Source organism: Alternaria metachromatica (assembly GCF_023757995.1).
Source record: "Alternaria metachromatica strain BMP 0045 chromosome Unknown scaffold_5, whole genome shotgun sequence".
Taxonomy (NCBI): domain Eukaryota; kingdom Fungi; phylum Ascomycota; class Dothideomycetes; order Pleosporales; family Pleosporaceae; genus Alternaria; species Alternaria metachromatica.
The window spans coordinates 787,641-805,857 of record NW_026055496.1 but is presented as its reverse complement, the minus strand read 5'-3'; the positions used below and the strand labels follow the sequence as shown (position 1 = coordinate 805,857).

The window sequence follows — 18,217 nt, the reverse complement described above, 5'->3', positions numbered from 1 at the left end:
GGAGTCCCAATACGATTTTCCGGATTTCGTAGAAGTTGGAAAAGGAAGGTACATTTCCCATTCCCATAACGTAGCTTTCAGGTTCAGTACTCAGGTGAACAACCGGAACCACCTACGCACACAAGCGCGACATGTTGTAGACGTTTATCGTCACTTGAGCATCCTGAATATGTGCAAAGAAGGTCTATCTGTACTTTACTTTGTCGAGGGAGCAGCTCATTTCGTACACGTTGAGCCCAGATACACTCTAGCCTAAAAAGTATGCCTGATGGCATGTCGATATACTATAAGTCACGACACGTTGTATGCTTTTGCGATTGAGTATGCATACTAAGACAGCTGGCAGTTGCTTTACGATGCACACACTTCCATGCATCAAAGAATAGGCATGCGAGAGAATGCCAAGAAAGCTCAATATATTCTCAATGTATGAAGAATCGCTTAGAATCGCTATCATTACGCAAAAAGTGTACAAGATCTCGACCACCAAACGCCTTGCCATGCATATGCACATTAAATCCCTCCTGTGTATTATATACCAACTATCCAATTAGACGACTTCAACCGTCGAAGAAGGTCATAGAATCAAGGCAGCGACAATCGCAACCACGAAACCAAAGTACGTGGCGCTGGGCTGGAGCAGCACGTTGCCCAGAGACGCAGTGCCGCAACACTCGCGGTCATATGTAACGTTGTTTGCGCGGGCGGCGACTTCGAAGACGGAACCGTTGATGGGGCCTTGGTTGTAGAAGTCGACGAGGAGGAAGTTTGGTGGGCGGTCCCAGTTGGCTGTGGGGGGATATGTTAGCAAAATGCAAGATAGAAAATGGGTCAGGGGATACATACTGGTGCAGGTATTGGTCATGCGACCTAGACTACCTTCCCCTTCCAGCGCATTGGTCTGGTTGATCTCCGCGACGTTGGGCACGAGGAGGTTCAGTCCAGCGAACGAAATCTCGGCGTTGAGGTTGTGGTTGGCCATGTACATGATTTCCCTCATCTTTTCTTCGGACATGCCCTCGGGTCTACCCAGCGTGCAAGGGAAATCAGGGTCGGTTGGGGAGAAGGGTGTCTCCCACATGTTGTAGAACTCCCAGAGCAGGTATGGCACCGCATCGGTGTCGAAATTGTAGTCAATGAAGGTGACGACACGGTTGTTGTGGAGAATGAGTTCGCCAAGCGTTGGCCAGTCGTTGAGCTCCATGGCGGTCTTGGGTGGCTGGTAGACGTATTCGATCAAACCGGACTTCTCGATCGCCTCGGCGAAGTTGGAAGATGTAACGAGTGGCTTGCCGTCATCGGTCGTTTCATCCCAGTTGGAATTGCCGAAGAGAATCGTGATGACGTCGAAGGGGTGATCTGCTACCCATGCCGTGACTTCGCGGAGGTAGTCTTCAACAGTACCGGCGTTGAGCAGGTCGCATGAAGAATGGCAGTAGTAGAGCGTGCCGTTGACGTAGTGGGCTGAGCCCTGCAGCATGCGGATGCCATCATTCAGTTGTTGCGTCACGCCGTACTCTTGGTTGCGCGCAATGTTGTTCTTTCGCGTGTAGGGCGAGTTGTGCGCAGCTACTTCGGTAATATTGGAATACTTGCGGTTGCAGAACTCGAGGTAGTTGTTGCAAGGCTGAGTGTTGGAGGGCAGCGCTGGAGCGGTCTCGGTGCCAGTCGGTGTCAGCGTTCTGTTGTTTCCTCCTATGTTTGTGACGGGTGGTGCGCTGCTTGTGATTGAAGCCGTGCCGTTGGACGAGGCTGTGCTACCAGACGCCCCAGACGACGCGGCCGATGTTATTGTCGCAAAGGTGCTGCCCTCGAAATCCGAGGGGACGGTTGGGTTTGGAGCCGCATCATCGCCCGTCAGACTCCGCTGCGACCCAGATAAAGTTATGACTGAGGGAGAGACCGAGGCCGAGCTACTCTGGGCTGCAGTGAGGCCAGCAAGCCACACCATGGAAAGTATCGCCCCTTTCATGATCGCCGCAGGGGTGATGTGTTCTTTAAATCCACGACCGAGTTATGGATTCGCAGACAGGAACAGATATCGGCTATGTCAATCCTGCTCAAGCGATAGTCGTGATGGTGCAGTCGTCCCGACGTATGCAGTGAAAGCGCCGGCGACTTTGGTTGCTATGCAGTGCAGCGCAGTGCCGTCCGATCCGAGTACGGGGTAAATGAGTATCGACTACAACGTCGTATAATAAAGCCGCGACCGAGTTCCCCAGGTGAAAGGATGCGGAGAGAATGCAATGAAGAAGCAATACTTTTTGGAGAAGAGCCGCTGCCGTTGAGAAATCCCAGACGACGATTGTTTTCCAAGCGCTCGAACGGACCATCCGGGACTCCCTAGTTAGGCAGAGTGCCATGACGTAAGGCGCTGTTTTAAGGTTGCAAGCCACGCGGGTGTCTGCTCTCATCCAACGATCTGCAACAGCCGCGCCACCATTTTAGCGCGACACGTCATGTGCGCGAGTCTGGAACCATCAAATTGGGGGTGGCTGCAAGAATGGCCCACCTGGAGATCTCTAGGCATATCAACAATGATTCATCGGAGAATGCATCTGTCACTCGGGATCGTTAGGCTATAAATGGGTTTCTGCATTGATGAACGACGCAATCCATGTATATACAGGTACATGTTAAGATGGGCAAGTATACCGCCTGATTGAGACTCCCCACGCGTACGCGACCATGACTACATCTCACCGCTGGTACATTCTTCGTGGCATTGGCTCTATGCACTAGACGAGCCACCGCTAAAGAACTCTTCAAATCGACTCTTGCCCTTCAGCTGCTCAATCTCCCTCTGCAACACATCGATCCGATAATTCTTGAACGCCTTCTCAATCCTCTCCTTGCTGGCCGGGTCTTTGGTCACGGTCCTTGCTGCGCTTGCTGTACCTGTCAAAAGACCCAATTCGCCTCCAAGGAAGAGACCGCCAACAGAAAAGAGAAAGTAGGTCGCTGCATCACCCCAGCGCGAAGGTCCGGAGATCTGTGCTGTGATGTCTGGAACAGGCTCGGTACGGCCGTCAGCGAAGCGTACTTCTACGGGCTTCTCCGCGGCGCGGAAAGCTTTGAAGTACGCAAGGCGCATGCTTCGCAGCCGATATGCTGTGTAGATTCCCAGACCCAGTCCGACTGCTGACGCGAAACCAGCGTGCATCGACACCTTTCCACCTGCGCTTTTGAGTACTTCGCGGTCTTGTTGGTTGAGACTATCTTGAATAAGCTATCGCCAATCGACGCGCAAATCTGGCGCTACTTACTCATGTTGCAGGTGCTCCTCTGCCAGCTGACGGAGATCTTTCGACCTACGGTCACGGAATGCTGCTAGTGACTCAGCCATGTTATTGTTCTGGGTAATCGTAGATATAGAAAACTTGATAGTAGGATCAGATGAGGTTGAGTGACTGGAAATTGCTGGCACTCGAGGGCTTTTTTAACTGAATTTTGTAGTTCATGATAAGTTCGTGATGCTTCTAGTCGCAACGATGACATCATGCGGACATGGCGGAATCTAACCGGGAAAGCTCCAACAACACGCGAGCACGGGGAGAAACAGACAGACAGGCCGGGAACATGGTTCATTTCAATTCAGGGTCCAGAGACCAAGCCATGCTACGTACAACCAGAAAAACAAACTTGCTATGCTCGTCATGCTTCCGTCAAACGCCTTGCTCAGAAGAGCTCGTAAACGCCGTGGGACCATCAGAGGTCGCCTAAGGATATCGCCCGTTCAAATGTTCAGCCTCGAAAACAAGAAGATGCTCTATAGTTTGGGCTTGACTTCTGGTTCTGCAGCACTGGCTTCCTGGTTCCGAGTGACGTTACCGGTGCCTGCGCCTTCTCCGAAGAAGATGACCTCGACGGTCAAGTCGTCCCTGTATCGTCGCGAAAAGGGACTTGGGAGGGTGAGGAGAGCACTTAGTTGATCCTGATCCTTTCCGCCAAGTGCATTCCGAACAAGATGGGTAGCTGCGTTCTTGTCCTCAACCACGAAGCGCTCGTTCAGGCTAGTCTTGGTACCCCACTGTTGCTGACGGATTGGTGCACGTTGACCCTCTCCCTTCTCCGTTGCCTTCTGCTCGACAGGCAATTGCTTTTGTGTGGACCACCAGCTCTTGAGCCAGGACTGAGTCTGTGAACCTTGACTGGCCGGGTTGCCCTGAGCGTCGAGCCACTGACCAACTAAGCCTACGACCTCCTCGTTGGTAAGCATCTCCCATAGACCATCAGTAGCCATGACGACAAAATCACCCTTTTCTGGCTCTACCTTGGTAGTTGTGATGACCGGCTCGGCAGTGACGTACGGAGGAGTCTTGAGTAGTGTTGAAGGCGATCGCGAAAAGTAGGACTTCTTGAGCTCGGCGTTGGTCTCGGCGGACCACTTGTAGGATGCATCGCCAAACGCCCGGGATGGCTCCAGTCCACCTAGAATGCGACCGTTTCGGACCACGTTGGGCTCACCCGGATGCTCTCGACGCAACCGCTCAGCCTCACTTGTAGTTCCACCGGTCTGATCTTCAGATAGGGGAGTCACGGTCCACTTGCCATTGGGCCCTCGTCGACCCAGAATCGCGCGAGAATCACCCGTGCAAGCAACTCGCAGGAGTTTAGATCGGCTGTCGTAGAAGGAGAGGAGGGCGCAGGAACCGGAAAGGGCGGGGGCGAGCAGCTCAGCAGCAGCGATCTTGGATTGAGCCTTGCGGACTTTCTTGACGGATTCGTGTACGATCTCGTTGTCTAGTTTGGTGAAGCCGGTCTTGATGGCGCGATCGATAGCATCGGGGCTCGGGAAGTGGAGCGCAGGGTCCTCGACGGCCGACTTGTAGGTCGTGTTGAGCTCGCGTGCGACGTAGGAGATGAGGGTCTGACGAAGCTTGGCTGAGGTAACCCAGCCACTGTGGAGGTTAGCACTGGCGAGACACGCGACCACGATCGACACCTACCTGTGTCCGTCGAAAACGCCCCAGAACATCCAGTCGCTGGCCGAGGCGCCATTGTCCGTGGCTGCCAGGTTCGATGGTACCTCGATGATCTTCTCGGCATGGTCGTCTTCGATGGGGGAGTTGCTGGGAATCTGCACCACGTCGTACCGCACAACGCCTTGCCCTCTGCCCACGAGCCACGACTCCTCGTTCTTCCTCAGCTTGGCTGTGGCTTGGTCGGGGTCCAGCATCTCCAGCACCTTCCTGCCGTAGTCATCCGTCTCTTTCGAGATGGGCCCAGTGATGGTTCCAGTGTAGAGTTCGCCGGGACCAACGACCAGTGCCTTGCGCGCGGGCTCGCTGCTTCGGGCGCTGGTCAGGTTCCTGGCTTGGTCGGCGGGGGACTGCGCGTGTCCTGTGGAGGATTTGTCGTTGTAAGCGTAGAAGGCACCCGAGGCGACGGCGGCAGCCACTAGCGCACCTGTGAGGGCGCGGAACTGCATCGACGACGCGAGGACGATGGGCGAGGTGCGCTGGCGGTAGTGATGATGAGCCCGGAAGCCTAGGCCATTGCTCGGCGCAAAGACGCCGACACGGCTGCGGGCAAGCTTGCGCAGGCACGGGCGACGTGCAGAGCGAAGCACTTGGAAGGCAGCCCGCATCTGGCAGGTGGGGTGAAGGGGATTGGGAGTGAGGTTGGCAGCAACAGTAGTCCACGGGTGAAATCATGGTGCAGGCTGGGAGAACGCCTAGTCCAAGCGCTTAAAGCGGGGACCCAATCATCCCCTGCGAACAATCTAAACCACTACGACGTCATCACGTTACCCCAAACACTTAATTTTCGACACTCCAAAATGTCTTCGCGAGCGTTGCGGCGGGCCCAGCGGGAGCTTGAAGAGAAGCAGATACAGGAACAACTTGCCCAAGATGACCAAGACGAGGAAGAGTCGGAGCCTGAGGTAGCCCCCAAGACAAAGGCGAAGCCCAGCCTGTTTGCTATGTTGGGCGATGGTGGCGACCAAGATGAAGGAGACGAAGAGGATGAAGGAACAGATCAAGACATCGCGCGCAAGGCCGAAGATTCCGATGATGACGCGGAGGTCGAGCCTATGCCTGCATCGAAACCCTCAAAGAAGAGCAAGAAGAAGAAAAAGAAGGCCAAAGCCAAGGGCAAAGCTGCAGAGGCTGACAAGCCCTCCGCCTCTACCACAGGAAAGTCGGATCTTGATGAGATTGATCGGGCATTGCTTGCCCTCAACCTCTCTATGAACAGCCAAACGGGACCTGGATCAGATCAACACGACCCCGTTAGCGAAGAGAAGAAGCAACTCTTCTCTGTGCTGAGTGTGGACACGCAACATTTACATGCCGCAAACGAGATGAAGAGGCTCTTCGGTCGAGCCGCTGTGCAAAGTGCCGAAGACGAGGCGCGGCCTCGACAACGTGGTCAACAAGGTGGCATCGCTGCTGCAATTGCAGGACGTAACGCTCCTGGTAATCGCAACCTTGCATCGTTGGGACTTCGACGGAACATCTTCATCCAAGGTAAAGAGGAGTGGCCACGAGCTACATCTGGTGGCCTCGGCATGGAAATTGTCGAAAAACGAGCGGACGGCACTGTCGAATACAGATTTGTTCACAACAACATGTATCAAGATGTCCAGCGGCAGTTCCAGATTTGTGTCGCAAGTATGGATTCTGAGCGTATGATCCAACTCTTGCACCACAACCGTAAGTTGAGCCACTTTCCATGTCATTTAAAGTACTAACGTCATTCACAGCCTTCCACATCTCCACTCTGCTTCAAGTCTCAGAGATCGCTAAGCAACAGCGAGAACCTGCTGCTGCGTCCGAGATGTTGGAGCGCGCTCTCTTCACTTTTGGGCGCTCCGTACATTCTACCTTCTCTGCGAACCTGGCGGCTGGCAAAGCCCGGTTGGACTTTCGCCGTCCAGAAAACCGCGAGTTCTGGCTTGCGGTATGGCGCTACATCAATACATTGGGTGTTCGTGCGACGTGGCGAACATCGTTCGAGTGGGCTAAGATGCTACTTGCAATGGACCCTGAGAATGATCCTTACTGTCTTCGACTCCTCATCGATCAACTAGCCTTGAGAGGGCGAGAACCGGGCGCCTTAGTCAACCTGGTTGAAGCAGACTACCTCCAGCGGCAGTGGAAGGTTCCACCGAATCTCGCTTTCAGCGTTGCGCTTGCTCACGATCGCATTAAACAGCCACAGAAAGCACGCTCAACATTGCGCAACGCAATCAAAGAATATCCATGGCTAGCAGCGCGGCTGTGCAAGGAGCTGGACATTTCCCCGATACCAAAACCTGTGTGGGGAAAGGAGCCAAACGGCGAATATCAAGAGCTGCTATGCCAGCTGTATGTACCCAAGGCCAAAGACCTGTGGAACAACACCGAAGGGACGACTTTGCTAGTGGAGATGTGCTACGCTTTTGAAGAAGAGCTGGGAGCAGGAGAGGATCCATACTGGCTTGCGCAGATACCAGAGACGGACCTTGCTCGACATGTCATCCTTTCGGATAACCAAACGCTTATGGCCCTTCTTGACCCTCGCGTCAAGTCCAAATTCACATCCGTTTCCGATCCACTAGCTCCCGATGACAATATAGCGTCGTACGATGCTTCTGTAGCTGGGCGCCCTCATGACCCCGCCTTACGAGAACGGCTGCTCGCCGAACTTGAGCAGTTTCGATCCTACTTTGAACGCATAGGGATAGATGGGCTTATGCGGCAAGGTGAGGACGGGCAGGGCTTGGTACGGGCGCTGGAAGCAGCTGGCAGCAACATGGAGGAATTCGAGGAGAACACACGACGCTTTGTGGTTCTACGAGGGAGGCTGGCACAAGAAGGCGTGCATTTAGAATTCGACGGGCAAGCAGCTGATGGCAATGGCACTGGCTCGGAAACGGATGAGTAGCGCTGAAGAGTCATTGTGCGCACTGTGCGACCTGATCAACGGGAACGCATCATAGCAAACGCGTCTCATGTCACGGAATGACGCTGGATACTTGGAAGTAGAGTTTGCTGCCCAGGCGACACATGATGCCTAATCTGATGGATTCATGGATGTCATGTCTTGATAGTAATGCGTGATATTACATGTGCAGCCCCACGCGTCGTCTGCAAGGGTGCAGACATGCAGAGCTTCCCTGTACAGGCGACGCGGCATCTGAAACACATGGGACTCTGGAGTAATAGAGTCAAATCAGAGTCAGCCACGTCCGTGCTTGGGTGCGCTAAGAAAGTTGAGACCCTCGTGGCGCTCATGACAGTGACGTACCCAAGGTTTGTTTATAGATGCAGGCTGAGGTGCTGCATCTCCGCATAAGCCGCACCGCACCGCCTCAGGCCGTCCATCGACCCTTTCCACTACATGTATATTGTCCGCACGTGCTCGTATTCCTGATTCGCCCTCGGTTCCTGCCTACTGCCAACGGCAAACCTGACTGAAGCTTGCCAGCCCCCTCACTCGTCGCCATGAGCGGCGTGCGTGCCCACATCGCCAGTCGGCTGCGCAGCTCCTCGCTCTCCGCAGTACCCCCACCACAGCACAGTTCCAACTACTCACCAGACCTGGCCAAAATCGCTGCTTCCGTTCTTTACCGGTCGCCGCTGCCGTCGCAAGAGGGAAGGCCCGTCTTCATCCTCAACGCCGCCGCTCTCCCCGACTCGCACGAAGCCGACTACGACTCGCTGCTACCTTATGTCCTTGCGCGCCTGCCCGAGGAAGACGAACTGCTGAAGGGATTCGAATACGAGGTCGTTTTCTTTGCCGGTGATGGCGATGGCTCAGCGACAAACAAGAAGCACCGGCCTGGCTGGGGCTGGTTTCTGCAGGCGTACCATGTCCTGTCCAGGGCCATGCGCAAGAGGCTCCAGCGCCTGTACATTGTGCACGAGAAAGCTTGGGTACGGATACTGACCGAGATATTCTCTACCATTGTCAGCCCCAAGTTCAGGAGAAAGATCTATCATTGTGCGTATTCACAACCCCGCAGCGCGGAGCAATGCTGACTCCTTCTAGTATCCAACCTCACGCAACTTGCCCGCGAAATCCAAATCGAGAACCTGCTTATCCCTCCTTCGACCTATCTTGCCGACCGTCGCGTGTGCGAACACATCTCCGCTTTCAATGGCAGCGGGAAACGAGCATTCGGCGCCCGCGCCCCTTTTCCCACAGGCAGTAATGGCAAGACACGCTTTCCACGCGTGCTGCGAGAGACGACCAGCTTCGTGCTCATGGAGCAGAACATCACCTCGGAAGGCCTTTTCCGCGTACCACCACACTCAAGGCTGCGCGATGCATTGAAGGAAGCATACGATAGGGGCCAAAAATACATCATCTGGAAGGACAACGAGGTGACACTGCCTGTACCACCCTACCCACACGCCCAACATCAAGACGAGATACTAGCTGAGGTGGCCCCCACCGACGCATACTCGGTCTTCATGGCAGCAGCTCTGATCAAAGCATGGTATGCATCTCTGCGCCAGCCTATCTTCCCAACCGACTCATATCGGGACCTGAAGCGACTCTATGGCGACAGCCAGGAGATTCTTGAACTCGACAAACTGACCGACCTGTTCTCGCCAACTTCGGAGTGGTCCCTGCTACCTGGCATATCCCGCGAGATCCTGTGCAGGCATCTTCTGCCTCTCATGAGTGCCATAGCCGCACGACAAGAAGAAAACAAGATGACGGCCGAAAACCTCGCTGTTTGCTTTGCACCTGGATTACTGTGTGGACCTGATCAGCTTGAAGACGCCAAAATGTCCTCAATAATAAGAAGGATCTTCACCCAGGCAGTCGACATGTGGACCGAGGGGCTTAGAGAAGCATGCGGGCAGAACGAGGAGGCTTTCTACAACGAGCTTGAGCTACCCAAGGACGAGAACGACTGGGAGGACCCTGCGGATGCGAAGCGTGATTCTGCAGATAGCAAAGGCTCATTGGAAGATCAGATGAGCGGTATAACGCTACTCGACAATGAGAAGATGCCTACCTATCACGAACCACAGGAAACCCAAGGCGAGGCGTTACCGCCTCCTCTGCCTCCACGCTCACGTGCACCGTCGGCCAAATCCTCTGCCGATTCAGTTCAGCGAAAACCTGCACCGCCCCTTACAGTGCCACCTCGCTACTCTACTGTCATATCCGACGCGCCTGAAGACGTCGCCGAGTCACCCATAACTTACGCTGCCACCACTGATGGCTTCGCCCCACCCCGAAACGACGATAACCGTATCGGCCAACCCCCTAATGTACCACCGCGATGGAGTGCACAAACGGATGAGAAGAAGTCTGGTACGAGCAATCCAGTTCCAGTCCTTCCTATGTCAGCATCTACTCGCGCACAAGAAGATGCGCCATTTTCTCACGTTTCTTCTACTACTACTGCTACTCCTCCTACTGTTGCGCCTAGACTCAACATTCCTAAGAGGAAAACCCTGACTGCGATGCAGATTGACAATGTCTCCAAGGCCGTCGTCGCACAGGATGAAGCTCACAAACACCCCATGGGCGGTATGGCGCTTCCAGGTCTTACAGGTAATTACTACAGCAACAACTCTATTGCGAAGAGAGGTCCATCCTCAACATACGCATCGAGCGAGGGCGTGAGTTCGCCTCAGTTGACCTCTCCCCAAAGCGCAGTCTCGGCACCAGCATCAGAACCTGCCTTTCGCCGTCCAAGCATTCCATTCTCCGCAACATCATCAACAACAAGCCGTAGCCCCAGCATCAACTCACTCGCCCGACCCGTATACCCGGTGACGCCTCAAGTTCCCATTATCAACGCACCTACCAAAGCATCCACGCTCCCCATCCCAGCTGCTGCGCCTCGTCTGCGTACCCCGAGTCCAAGTCTCATGCAACGCATGCCCAGCTTCGAGAACTTCGCCAGAGACCAATCAAAGAAAGAGGACGCAGACGCCGAGACGGGGGTTGCAAGAGGACGAACATTGAAGCCAAAGAAAATGAACCTCAAAAAACAGTCTGTCGAGGACCTGAGGCGCTTGTATGAAGAGCGTGCTGGGACTGCTAGTGTGCTTGTTCAGACTGCAAAGCAGAAGGGTGTTTGAGTGTGTTGCTGGTTTTAAGGGTGAGGTGTAATGTTGAGTCGATGTCGCCGGCGTGCTGCATACTTTGCCGTTAATTGGGCCTGTATATTTTTCCCCGGCTTTTCCTTCATTTAGATCTATACCCTCTCATATCTCAGCATTTCAACTATATCACCTACACATGTCTCTATGTAGCTGCAATGTGTTTAATACAAACATTCATGTTCTTGTACCTGCCATTATATTCTGTCTCATTGACTCATGTGCGCAGAAAAATAAATGGGCACATGAAATGGACCTTGGATACACGGAACACATGACGTTTGCCTACTATTGCTAGTTTCTACCTTGCACATCCGTACGAGCTCTCAGTCCACCGACCATGAACGCCTTCATTGGAAAAATACACTCGTCGTTCAGTACCTGTACGCCTTAGCCCCGCTAGATGATGCCGCTATGCAACGCCACTCGGAATCCACCAAGCCTCGAATGTATGAGCTTCTCCCGATAAAGCTCACCGAACCAACTGCTGCATCAAATGCGAAATGCTCCCATCATCAATCTTGAAACCGTCCATCTGTCAACTCATCGGTCCTTGGTTTCCGTTCGTGTTCTGCCACCATCCCGGGTCGTACTCTTCTTGCGTATGGTGGTGCCCCTCATGTGTAGTTTGCGGGTAGCTCACATGTTCTGTCGGCTGCGCGTAGCTCCCTCGGTGCGCATACCCAGTGTCTGCCTGGCTATGCGGGTTGCCGTATACACTGCTTCCAATGTTGTGATTGAAGCCGTTGATATGGCTCGATCGCCAGTCTTCGCTGATTTTGAACCCATCCCGACCAAGACGATCACCTACGTCTGTGTTGTGGAGAACACTCTCCAGGCCCATCGGGCTTATTTGCTGATAGGTATGACGTGGCAGAATCGGTCCTGGTACGCCAGGAATAGGGTTCCAAAACATAGATTCTGCCGTATCGGTAGATGGAGATGTCATTGCCGTAGACATGTTGGGTGCAGACGACATGGGCTGCGAGTACTGATATGTCGGTAAAGGCATTCCTGTGTTGTAATTATGATGGGTGGGTGTGTGCCCTACAACAGGTGATGGTTGGTGCTGGCTCGATACCACACTACTCGGCCTCGAATTGGCGGGATGTGTAGCCAATTGCAACCCTGGTTGAGGAGCAAACATCGACAGGCTCTCCCTCCTCTGAGTGATAGGTGGATGGAGACGGCCAGGTCCTATCCGATTGCCGGTAATAGTTGTTGTATTGGGAGGTATCATAAGAGGATCTGCCGGAGGACTAATAGTACCTTGGGGCCTGTTGGGGTCGCTTGTTGGTATCAACGAGGAGTTGCTTAATTCTTCAGGGAAAGGCAGCTTCCACGTCTTCGCCAGGGTGTATATGACGCGGAAACTCCTCGCCCCGAAATAGTGACATTCGTGAAGATCGTCTAGGCCCTGCATGCCTTCGATGAGGTTTTGTCGAGAAATGCTGTTATCCTTTGAATATAGCAAGTGCACAACACAGACAGTGAGTAATACGTGTGGTATGAGTAGATGAGCTTGACGAAAGTCGTAGAACTGCCGATAGATCCGGACAAGTTCAGACACTTTGTTGGCCGCATCTACGCAGATGTCGCGGGGGCGTATATCGGAATGAATAAGATCGACTTTGAGCAGAGGCCGGAAAAGGTGCACGATGATGGTCCAGTAAAGCATGCTACGTGGAGTGTCAGTTCTGTTCGCAAAGTAAGCATGGATGTTCAGACATACTGTAGTACCAAGATGTGTGGCTCGGGTTCCTTCTTTCCTTCCAGGCTTATCAAAGCTGGCAGTTTTCTATACCAGGCTTGGTATTTATGATAACAATCAAGCAATCTACTGCTCGTAAGTCGCTCTTTTGGCGCAAAGAACATGTGGTTGTTGTCATTGACGAGCTCCGCGAGCGATGTAAATTCCTGGAGGAACATGCGGATGGTTACGACTCCGCCTCCTGCGATTTGTGAGGGGGCGGGATAAGCCTCAGGAAGGTCAGACGTCTCTTCCAGCATAGGCTTTTCGAGAGTAATGGCAGCTCGAGGAAGCTGAGATATGCGGCCAGTAACGATTGTCCAGATTCTGCGTCGAGTTAGCCCAGTCGGGGTAAAAATAGCCAAGATAACTCACGTATCCACGGTGAAGCAGCCCCAGAATGTGACCTTTCTCACTTCGATCTCACTTGGTGTCAAGCCAAGCGCAGAATTGGCGCCATAGTTCAAGTGCAAACCAAGCTCAACACACATACGAAGACACCTTCCCATGTAGGAAAAGCCTGAACTTTCTCTCCCTGTGCTCGGCTCACGCATCGACATAATGCAGAGCGCCTGAACAGTCGTCAGGCTCGGGGTTTCATCTTCGAATAACAGCCGCCTGGCCTCGGCAAAGAAGTGATCGCCTGCAGTACGGAAGTTGTCAGGATCCGTGCGACCTGCAGGGTCTTCCGTGAGATGACATGCATATGCGCATATAGCATTGACCAGTAGAGAGCAGCAATACTTGTCGCGTCCCGCTCTGAAGTCCTTGTAAAAACACTCTCGGCTGAAGAGCACGTAGAAGGGATGACTCCAGGTGAAATAGAGGTCAAGCAGAGTCTCAACAAAAGCCAGGTCATCGGTTACGTTGGTCCACGTTGACCCTTGACGCTCTGGCTTCACGCTGTTGGTACGCAGCCGCCCGCCACCAAAATTCTCATCTTCGGGTACCAGGCCTAGGCTTGCGGAATGTCCAAAGTGTCTGCTCTGGCCGGTGGATGTAACAGATGGCTTCCCAAGCAGCACACTAAGATCTGACTCGAGGCTTTGAACGTCGACGGGCTCGCTCTGCGTCAACGTCACGTTCTTGCGCCATGTTTCAGCTAGAGAGGTGAGGTCGAGGCTGGGGTCTCTTCGAATATGATTGAGAAATTCTTGGACATGCTCGTCAGGTAGATGTCTCAGCGAATTGACGATAAATTCGGCGCTCGAGACATTCTCAGGGCTGGAGGCGGCGACAAGGGAGGCGTCGCGCTTGATCCCAGTACTGTTTGCGATCGTCGGAGTAGCCTTAGTGCGACGACTCTCGCTCTCAGCGTCGTAATGACATTCAGTCTTGTAGACGGCAGTGCAAGTCGCGCACACGGGTGTACCACCGTCACACTGTAGATGAGGTGTCAGCAGGAGGGCACTTGGCGAGGGACCGGGAAAGTTGCCCGGAGAATGGCCCAAACAAGAGTTGCGGATAATCCTCGCTGGTGACGAGCCTTCCGCGGAGGCGAATCTCCAGCATCGGGCCAGATGTAGGAGCTCAATGTGGAATTGGTGCATGCAGTGGGAAGATTGATGCTTACTTTGGACTTGCGTTTCCGGCAGGGCACACAGGCCGACTGGACACAGCGCCGCTTACTGGCTTTTGTGTCCTGCGCCTGTGAGTTATCTTGGTCGTCTCTGTTGTTGGAAGAGGTGGCAGTAGCGGCGCGGGCCATGGTTGATCACGAGGGGAATGAAGAGGCAGTCCGCGCGGGCTCCGAGGACGAGTTAGTTATTCCATTCTCTGGGCCGGGTGGGAAAGTAATATGATTAGCCACCAATGTCGAGGGAGAAGAACAGCGGGCTCGGATTAGGTAGCTGTGACGTTGGCGCCCGTCGCGACGTTCAACGTGCCTGCCTTAGTTTGCGTTCGGCAAGATCAAAGCCCATGGATGATTTTCGGTAGGGTGGCAAACGCAGAGGCGACATCCAAAAGGATCGATGCGCGACCACGACGAAGAGGCTCGATTGGCCTCGTACTGGATCTAGATTGGGAGGTGAACGCCTACTGCAGTAGCCGATGGGCTGTAACAGATGAATAGGTCGCGTCCGACAGGCTGTGCCGCACGTGGGAATTCGAATCGAGGTCCCGGAGGCATGGGCCAGCTGACATGTCCATGTCCGGACGCGAGGGGCCTTTGCGGAGATAGAAGCGAACTTGGGACGACTCTATCAGTGGAGCCTGGTTTCGGGTACCGCAGCATCTGCTTGCGACAGGACAGAGTTTTTTGGAGCAGCACCAGCATCAACGACTAGCTTCGGCATGGCGCACCGAGCACTGGACGAATTTGCAATGGCTATCTTCACACGGATGATGCAAGGCGGCACACATGCTTGTGCGCGATCTCGATGTCGGTCAGACAAGGGAGCGACATTGACAAGAGCTGCTTGTAGGCAAGAGGATAGACTGGAGGAAGAGGGGTTCGCGGAGCGTGTCCTATGTCATGTTGGCTCGCGGCTGCAAGCGAAGGGATCTCCAACAGCCAGGGTTCTTGCTTTTGGTGGAGGGGAAGGCCCGATAGCATCCGCTGCCAATGCATCCTCCTCGCCCTCCGGTCACCCTCTTCTTACAGTGTGGCGACTCTGCCGGCCCCCACACTGGCTTCCGCGAGGCTGGAAGTCCTTGCCGGTGAACATCGGCCTCTCAATGGGTAAAGACACCAGGTGGCGGTGCCTATTACCACTCTATCGGAATGTCTCGACTAGTCTATAGTTGCATGCCTTATCCTATAGTTTACCGGTAAGATGCACGTCACGAAGGTCGAGATGTGGTTCTACACTTTTGCCCAGTCGGTTCGCATGTGAACTATTTGTCTCGCGGACGAATCTGTCAGCTCGGCCGAGGGTTGTGGACAAGTTTGTACGATCATGGGTAGCATCTAAACTGGTCCTCGCTGCTGAACTTGCTGTATTCCGACTCGGAATGACTTTTGAGCCTTTGAGCCCATCTGTGGGCTCTGATATTGTGGAGTCGTGGCACTTTTATCTATACATCAAGTCTAATAACTTTCATCCATCTCGGCGCAATAACATCGTACACTCGCAGCTGGCGCCTTAACTCCCATTATACCCGACTTACATCATCCGGCCTATCAAGCGCCATTGACGGGTTGAACGCCCTTTAGCGGTGGAAGCAAGCTCCTCGCGCCTTGTCTCGCCTGCTGGGCTAGTACGGCATCCATGATGACCAATGCAGCCATCATCTCGACAATGGGCACTGCACGAGGCACTACACAAGGATCGTGCCTGCCCTTGGCCTCCAACACTCCTTCCTCTTGGTCGTATGTGACTGTAGACTGCGCTTGTCCAATTGTCGCTGCCGGCTTAAAAGCTACGTTGAAGTAGATGGGCGCGCCGTTGGTGATACCACCCTGGATACCGCCCGAGTTGTTGGTCTTGGTGGTGAGCTTGGGTTTTGAGCGGTACTTGCTTGCATCGGGGTTTTCGCCTGCCGGGACAGCAGGAGCTTTGACGAACGCGTCATTGTGAATTGAGCCCGGTAGTTGTGCGCCTCCGAAGCCGGATCCGATTTCAAAACCCTTGGTTGCGGGAATCGACAGCATAGCGTGTCCCAGCTTGGCCTCCAGCTTGTCAAAGCATGGCTCTCCCAAGCCTGTCGGGCAACCTCTTATTACGCAAGTCACAGTGCCACCTATGCTGTCTTGTGCGTCGCGGTACTTGGCGATCAAGTCTTCCATGCGCTTGGTGACATCGTCGCTCGGACACCTGACGGGCAGGTACTCGTCTACCTTATTGCGTGTAATCGAGTCGATTAGCTTGAGATACTCTGGGTTCGTGGATGCGGTGGGATGTTCGGGTGTAGGAGGGAAGAGGAACTCGTTTCCGATGGAGTTGGTGAATGCGATGATCTCGATACCGTAGGCTTCGCGCAGGTACTTCTCCGCTATCGCACCCGCTGCTACTCGTCCTGGGCACCATTAGCGTTTGCACGGTGGTTGTGCCGGAATCCGCTCACCAATGGTCTCTCGTGCGCTACTTCGTCCACCACCTGAGCTAGCCTTCACACCGTACTTCTCCAGGTATGTCCAGTCGGCGTGGCTCGGTCTTGGGTACATGTCCATCGTCTTGTTGCCGTAGTCTTGCTTGCGCTGGTTTTCGTTCATGACCCTGACGCCAATCGGGGTGCCCAGTGTGATGCCGAACTCTGTGCCAGACTGGATCTCTACGCGGTCTTTCTCGTCGCGGGGGGTTGTGATGGCGGACTGGCCCGGTCGGCGGCGCGTCATCTGGGGTTGGATGTCATCCTCAGTAAGGGCCATGCCCGGCGGGCAACCGTCGATAATGGCGCCGACGGAAAGACAATGGGATTCGCCATAGCTATCGCAGGTCAGTAGACGTCGAGCAGCTATACGGCGCGTATGCATACGTGGTGACCCTGAAGTGCGTGCCGAAGGTAGACATTGTGGTTGTGGTGTTGGCGAGATAGTGGGGATTCGGCTCCCTTGTGTACGGCGACTAGTCAATGAGATGCGTGCTCGGTGTATCCAAACGTCTGTGTATGTGTCCAAAGAGCGCCGGTTTAATTATTGTGTCGTTGCAGGTCCAGACGCGTGCGCTAGAATAATCAACGTCAGAGTCACTCTAGGAGTTTTATTTATTTAGCGGGGCGCGGAGTACAGCCGTCTGGGAACCCGAGATCGGCCACCGATGGTAAGGCTGGTATGAACCAAACGACGGTACCCTCCCATCGGAGCGTCAACGCAATGTCGCACATTCTTCAAAGTTAACATTGCGGTGCGAGGAAAGTCATTCGTTCAGCGATTGATGGAGTTGCTGATATGCAGACACCGAGATATCCCCACAGGTAATGCGAACGAGCAGGGCTAGATCCCACTCCGTACGTGTACTTGAGGCACCTCAACTGCGTGATCAGATTCAGAATAAACATGGAACAAATGGCAAGTAAGTGGGCTGTCTTCGCCATCGGGATGGTGACTGGATTATGTTGCCGTGAGGATGTGCTTGCAGGGTCAACGTTGTCGCCCAGACAGACGACCCCACACCACATGACATGCGCTGTTCTTGCGCTGTACAAAGCGTCCGGTCAAGGAAAGACTGGCGACCACATGTGCGTGGGCGAGTGGGCCGAACAACTCAAGACGATGCCACGCGCGCGGGCGACTGCGCCTGGAAATGGGTTCCATGGTTGAGGGCGCAGATGGCAGGAGTGGCAGTCACATCATGCTAGTGTCAGGTAAGATGAAGGGGCGTCTGGTCGACACGGGCGCAGAGTAGTCGACGCCGACGAGCATGGCGAGAACAGAGTTTGGTCGTGTCTGAGGGATGGATGGAGAGTGGGTGGACTGGCAGGCACGAAGATCATCCGGGATTACTAGCGCGGACCCTGCCGTGACTTC

At 54.1% G+C, this 18,217-nt stretch overlaps 7 protein-coding genes across 7 annotated transcripts; 2 read left to right on the top strand and 5 right to left on the bottom strand.

Annotated features, from left to right (window-relative positions):
- Nucleotides 1–577: 577 nt before the first annotated feature.
- On the bottom strand, nucleotides 578–1,951 carry J4E83_003218 (uncharacterized protein; the record flags this gene model as incomplete). The annotated part of the gene is made up of 2 exons (XM_049330155.1): nucleotides 578–789; nucleotides 847–1,951. The coding sequence occupies 2 exons, from the start codon at nucleotides 1,949–1,951 to the stop codon at nucleotides 578–580; spliced, it is 1,317 nt and encodes a 438-aa protein (XP_049190651.1).
- Nucleotides 1,952–2,731: 780 nt separating this feature from the next.
- Nucleotides 2,732–3,346, bottom strand: J4E83_003217 (uncharacterized protein; the record flags this gene model as incomplete). Its single annotated transcript, XM_049330154.1, has 2 exons — nucleotides 2,732–3,215; nucleotides 3,267–3,346. The coding sequence occupies 2 exons, from the start codon at nucleotides 3,344–3,346 to the stop codon at nucleotides 2,732–2,734; spliced, it is 564 nt and encodes a 187-aa protein (XP_049190650.1).
- Nucleotides 3,347–3,769: 423 nt separating this feature from the next.
- On the bottom strand, nucleotides 3,770–5,431 carry J4E83_003216 (uncharacterized protein; the record flags this gene model as incomplete). Its single annotated transcript, XM_049330153.1, has 2 exons — nucleotides 3,770–4,901; nucleotides 4,950–5,431. The coding sequence occupies 2 exons, from the start codon at nucleotides 5,429–5,431 to the stop codon at nucleotides 3,770–3,772; spliced, it is 1,614 nt and encodes a 537-aa protein (XP_049190649.1).
- A 351-nt stretch (nucleotides 5,432–5,782) lies between these two features.
- J4E83_003215 (uncharacterized protein) lies at nucleotides 5,783–7,872 on the top strand (the record flags this gene model as incomplete). The annotated part of the gene is made up of 2 exons (XM_049330152.1): nucleotides 5,783–6,659; nucleotides 6,710–7,872. The coding sequence occupies 2 exons, from the start codon at nucleotides 5,783–5,785 to the stop codon at nucleotides 7,870–7,872; spliced, it is 2,040 nt and encodes a 679-aa protein (XP_049190648.1).
- A 560-nt stretch (nucleotides 7,873–8,432) lies between these two features.
- J4E83_003214 (uncharacterized protein) lies at nucleotides 8,433–11,036 on the top strand (the record flags this gene model as incomplete). The annotated part of the gene is made up of 2 exons (XM_049330151.1): nucleotides 8,433–8,931; nucleotides 8,980–11,036. 2 exons carry the CDS (start codon nucleotides 8,433–8,435, stop codon nucleotides 11,034–11,036), a joined length of 2,556 nt encoding a protein of 851 aa, XP_049190647.1.
- Nucleotides 11,037–13,178: 2,142 nt separating this feature from the next.
- Nucleotides 13,179–14,357, bottom strand: J4E83_003213 (uncharacterized protein; the record flags this gene model as incomplete). The annotated part of the gene is made up of 1 exon (XM_049330150.1): nucleotides 13,179–14,357. One exon carries the CDS (start codon nucleotides 14,355–14,357, stop codon nucleotides 13,179–13,181), a length of 1,179 nt encoding a protein of 392 aa, XP_049190646.1.
- Nucleotides 14,358–15,931: 1,574 nt separating this feature from the next.
- Nucleotides 15,932–17,261, bottom strand: ARO2 (bifunctional chorismate synthase/riboflavin reductase [NAD(P)H] aro2; the record flags this gene model as incomplete). Its single annotated transcript, XM_049330149.1, has 3 exons — nucleotides 15,932–16,767; nucleotides 16,816–17,177; nucleotides 17,227–17,261. The coding sequence occupies 3 exons, from the start codon at nucleotides 17,259–17,261 to the stop codon at nucleotides 15,932–15,934; spliced, it is 1,233 nt and encodes a 410-aa protein (XP_049190645.1).
- Nucleotides 17,262–18,217: the final 956 nt, after the last annotated feature.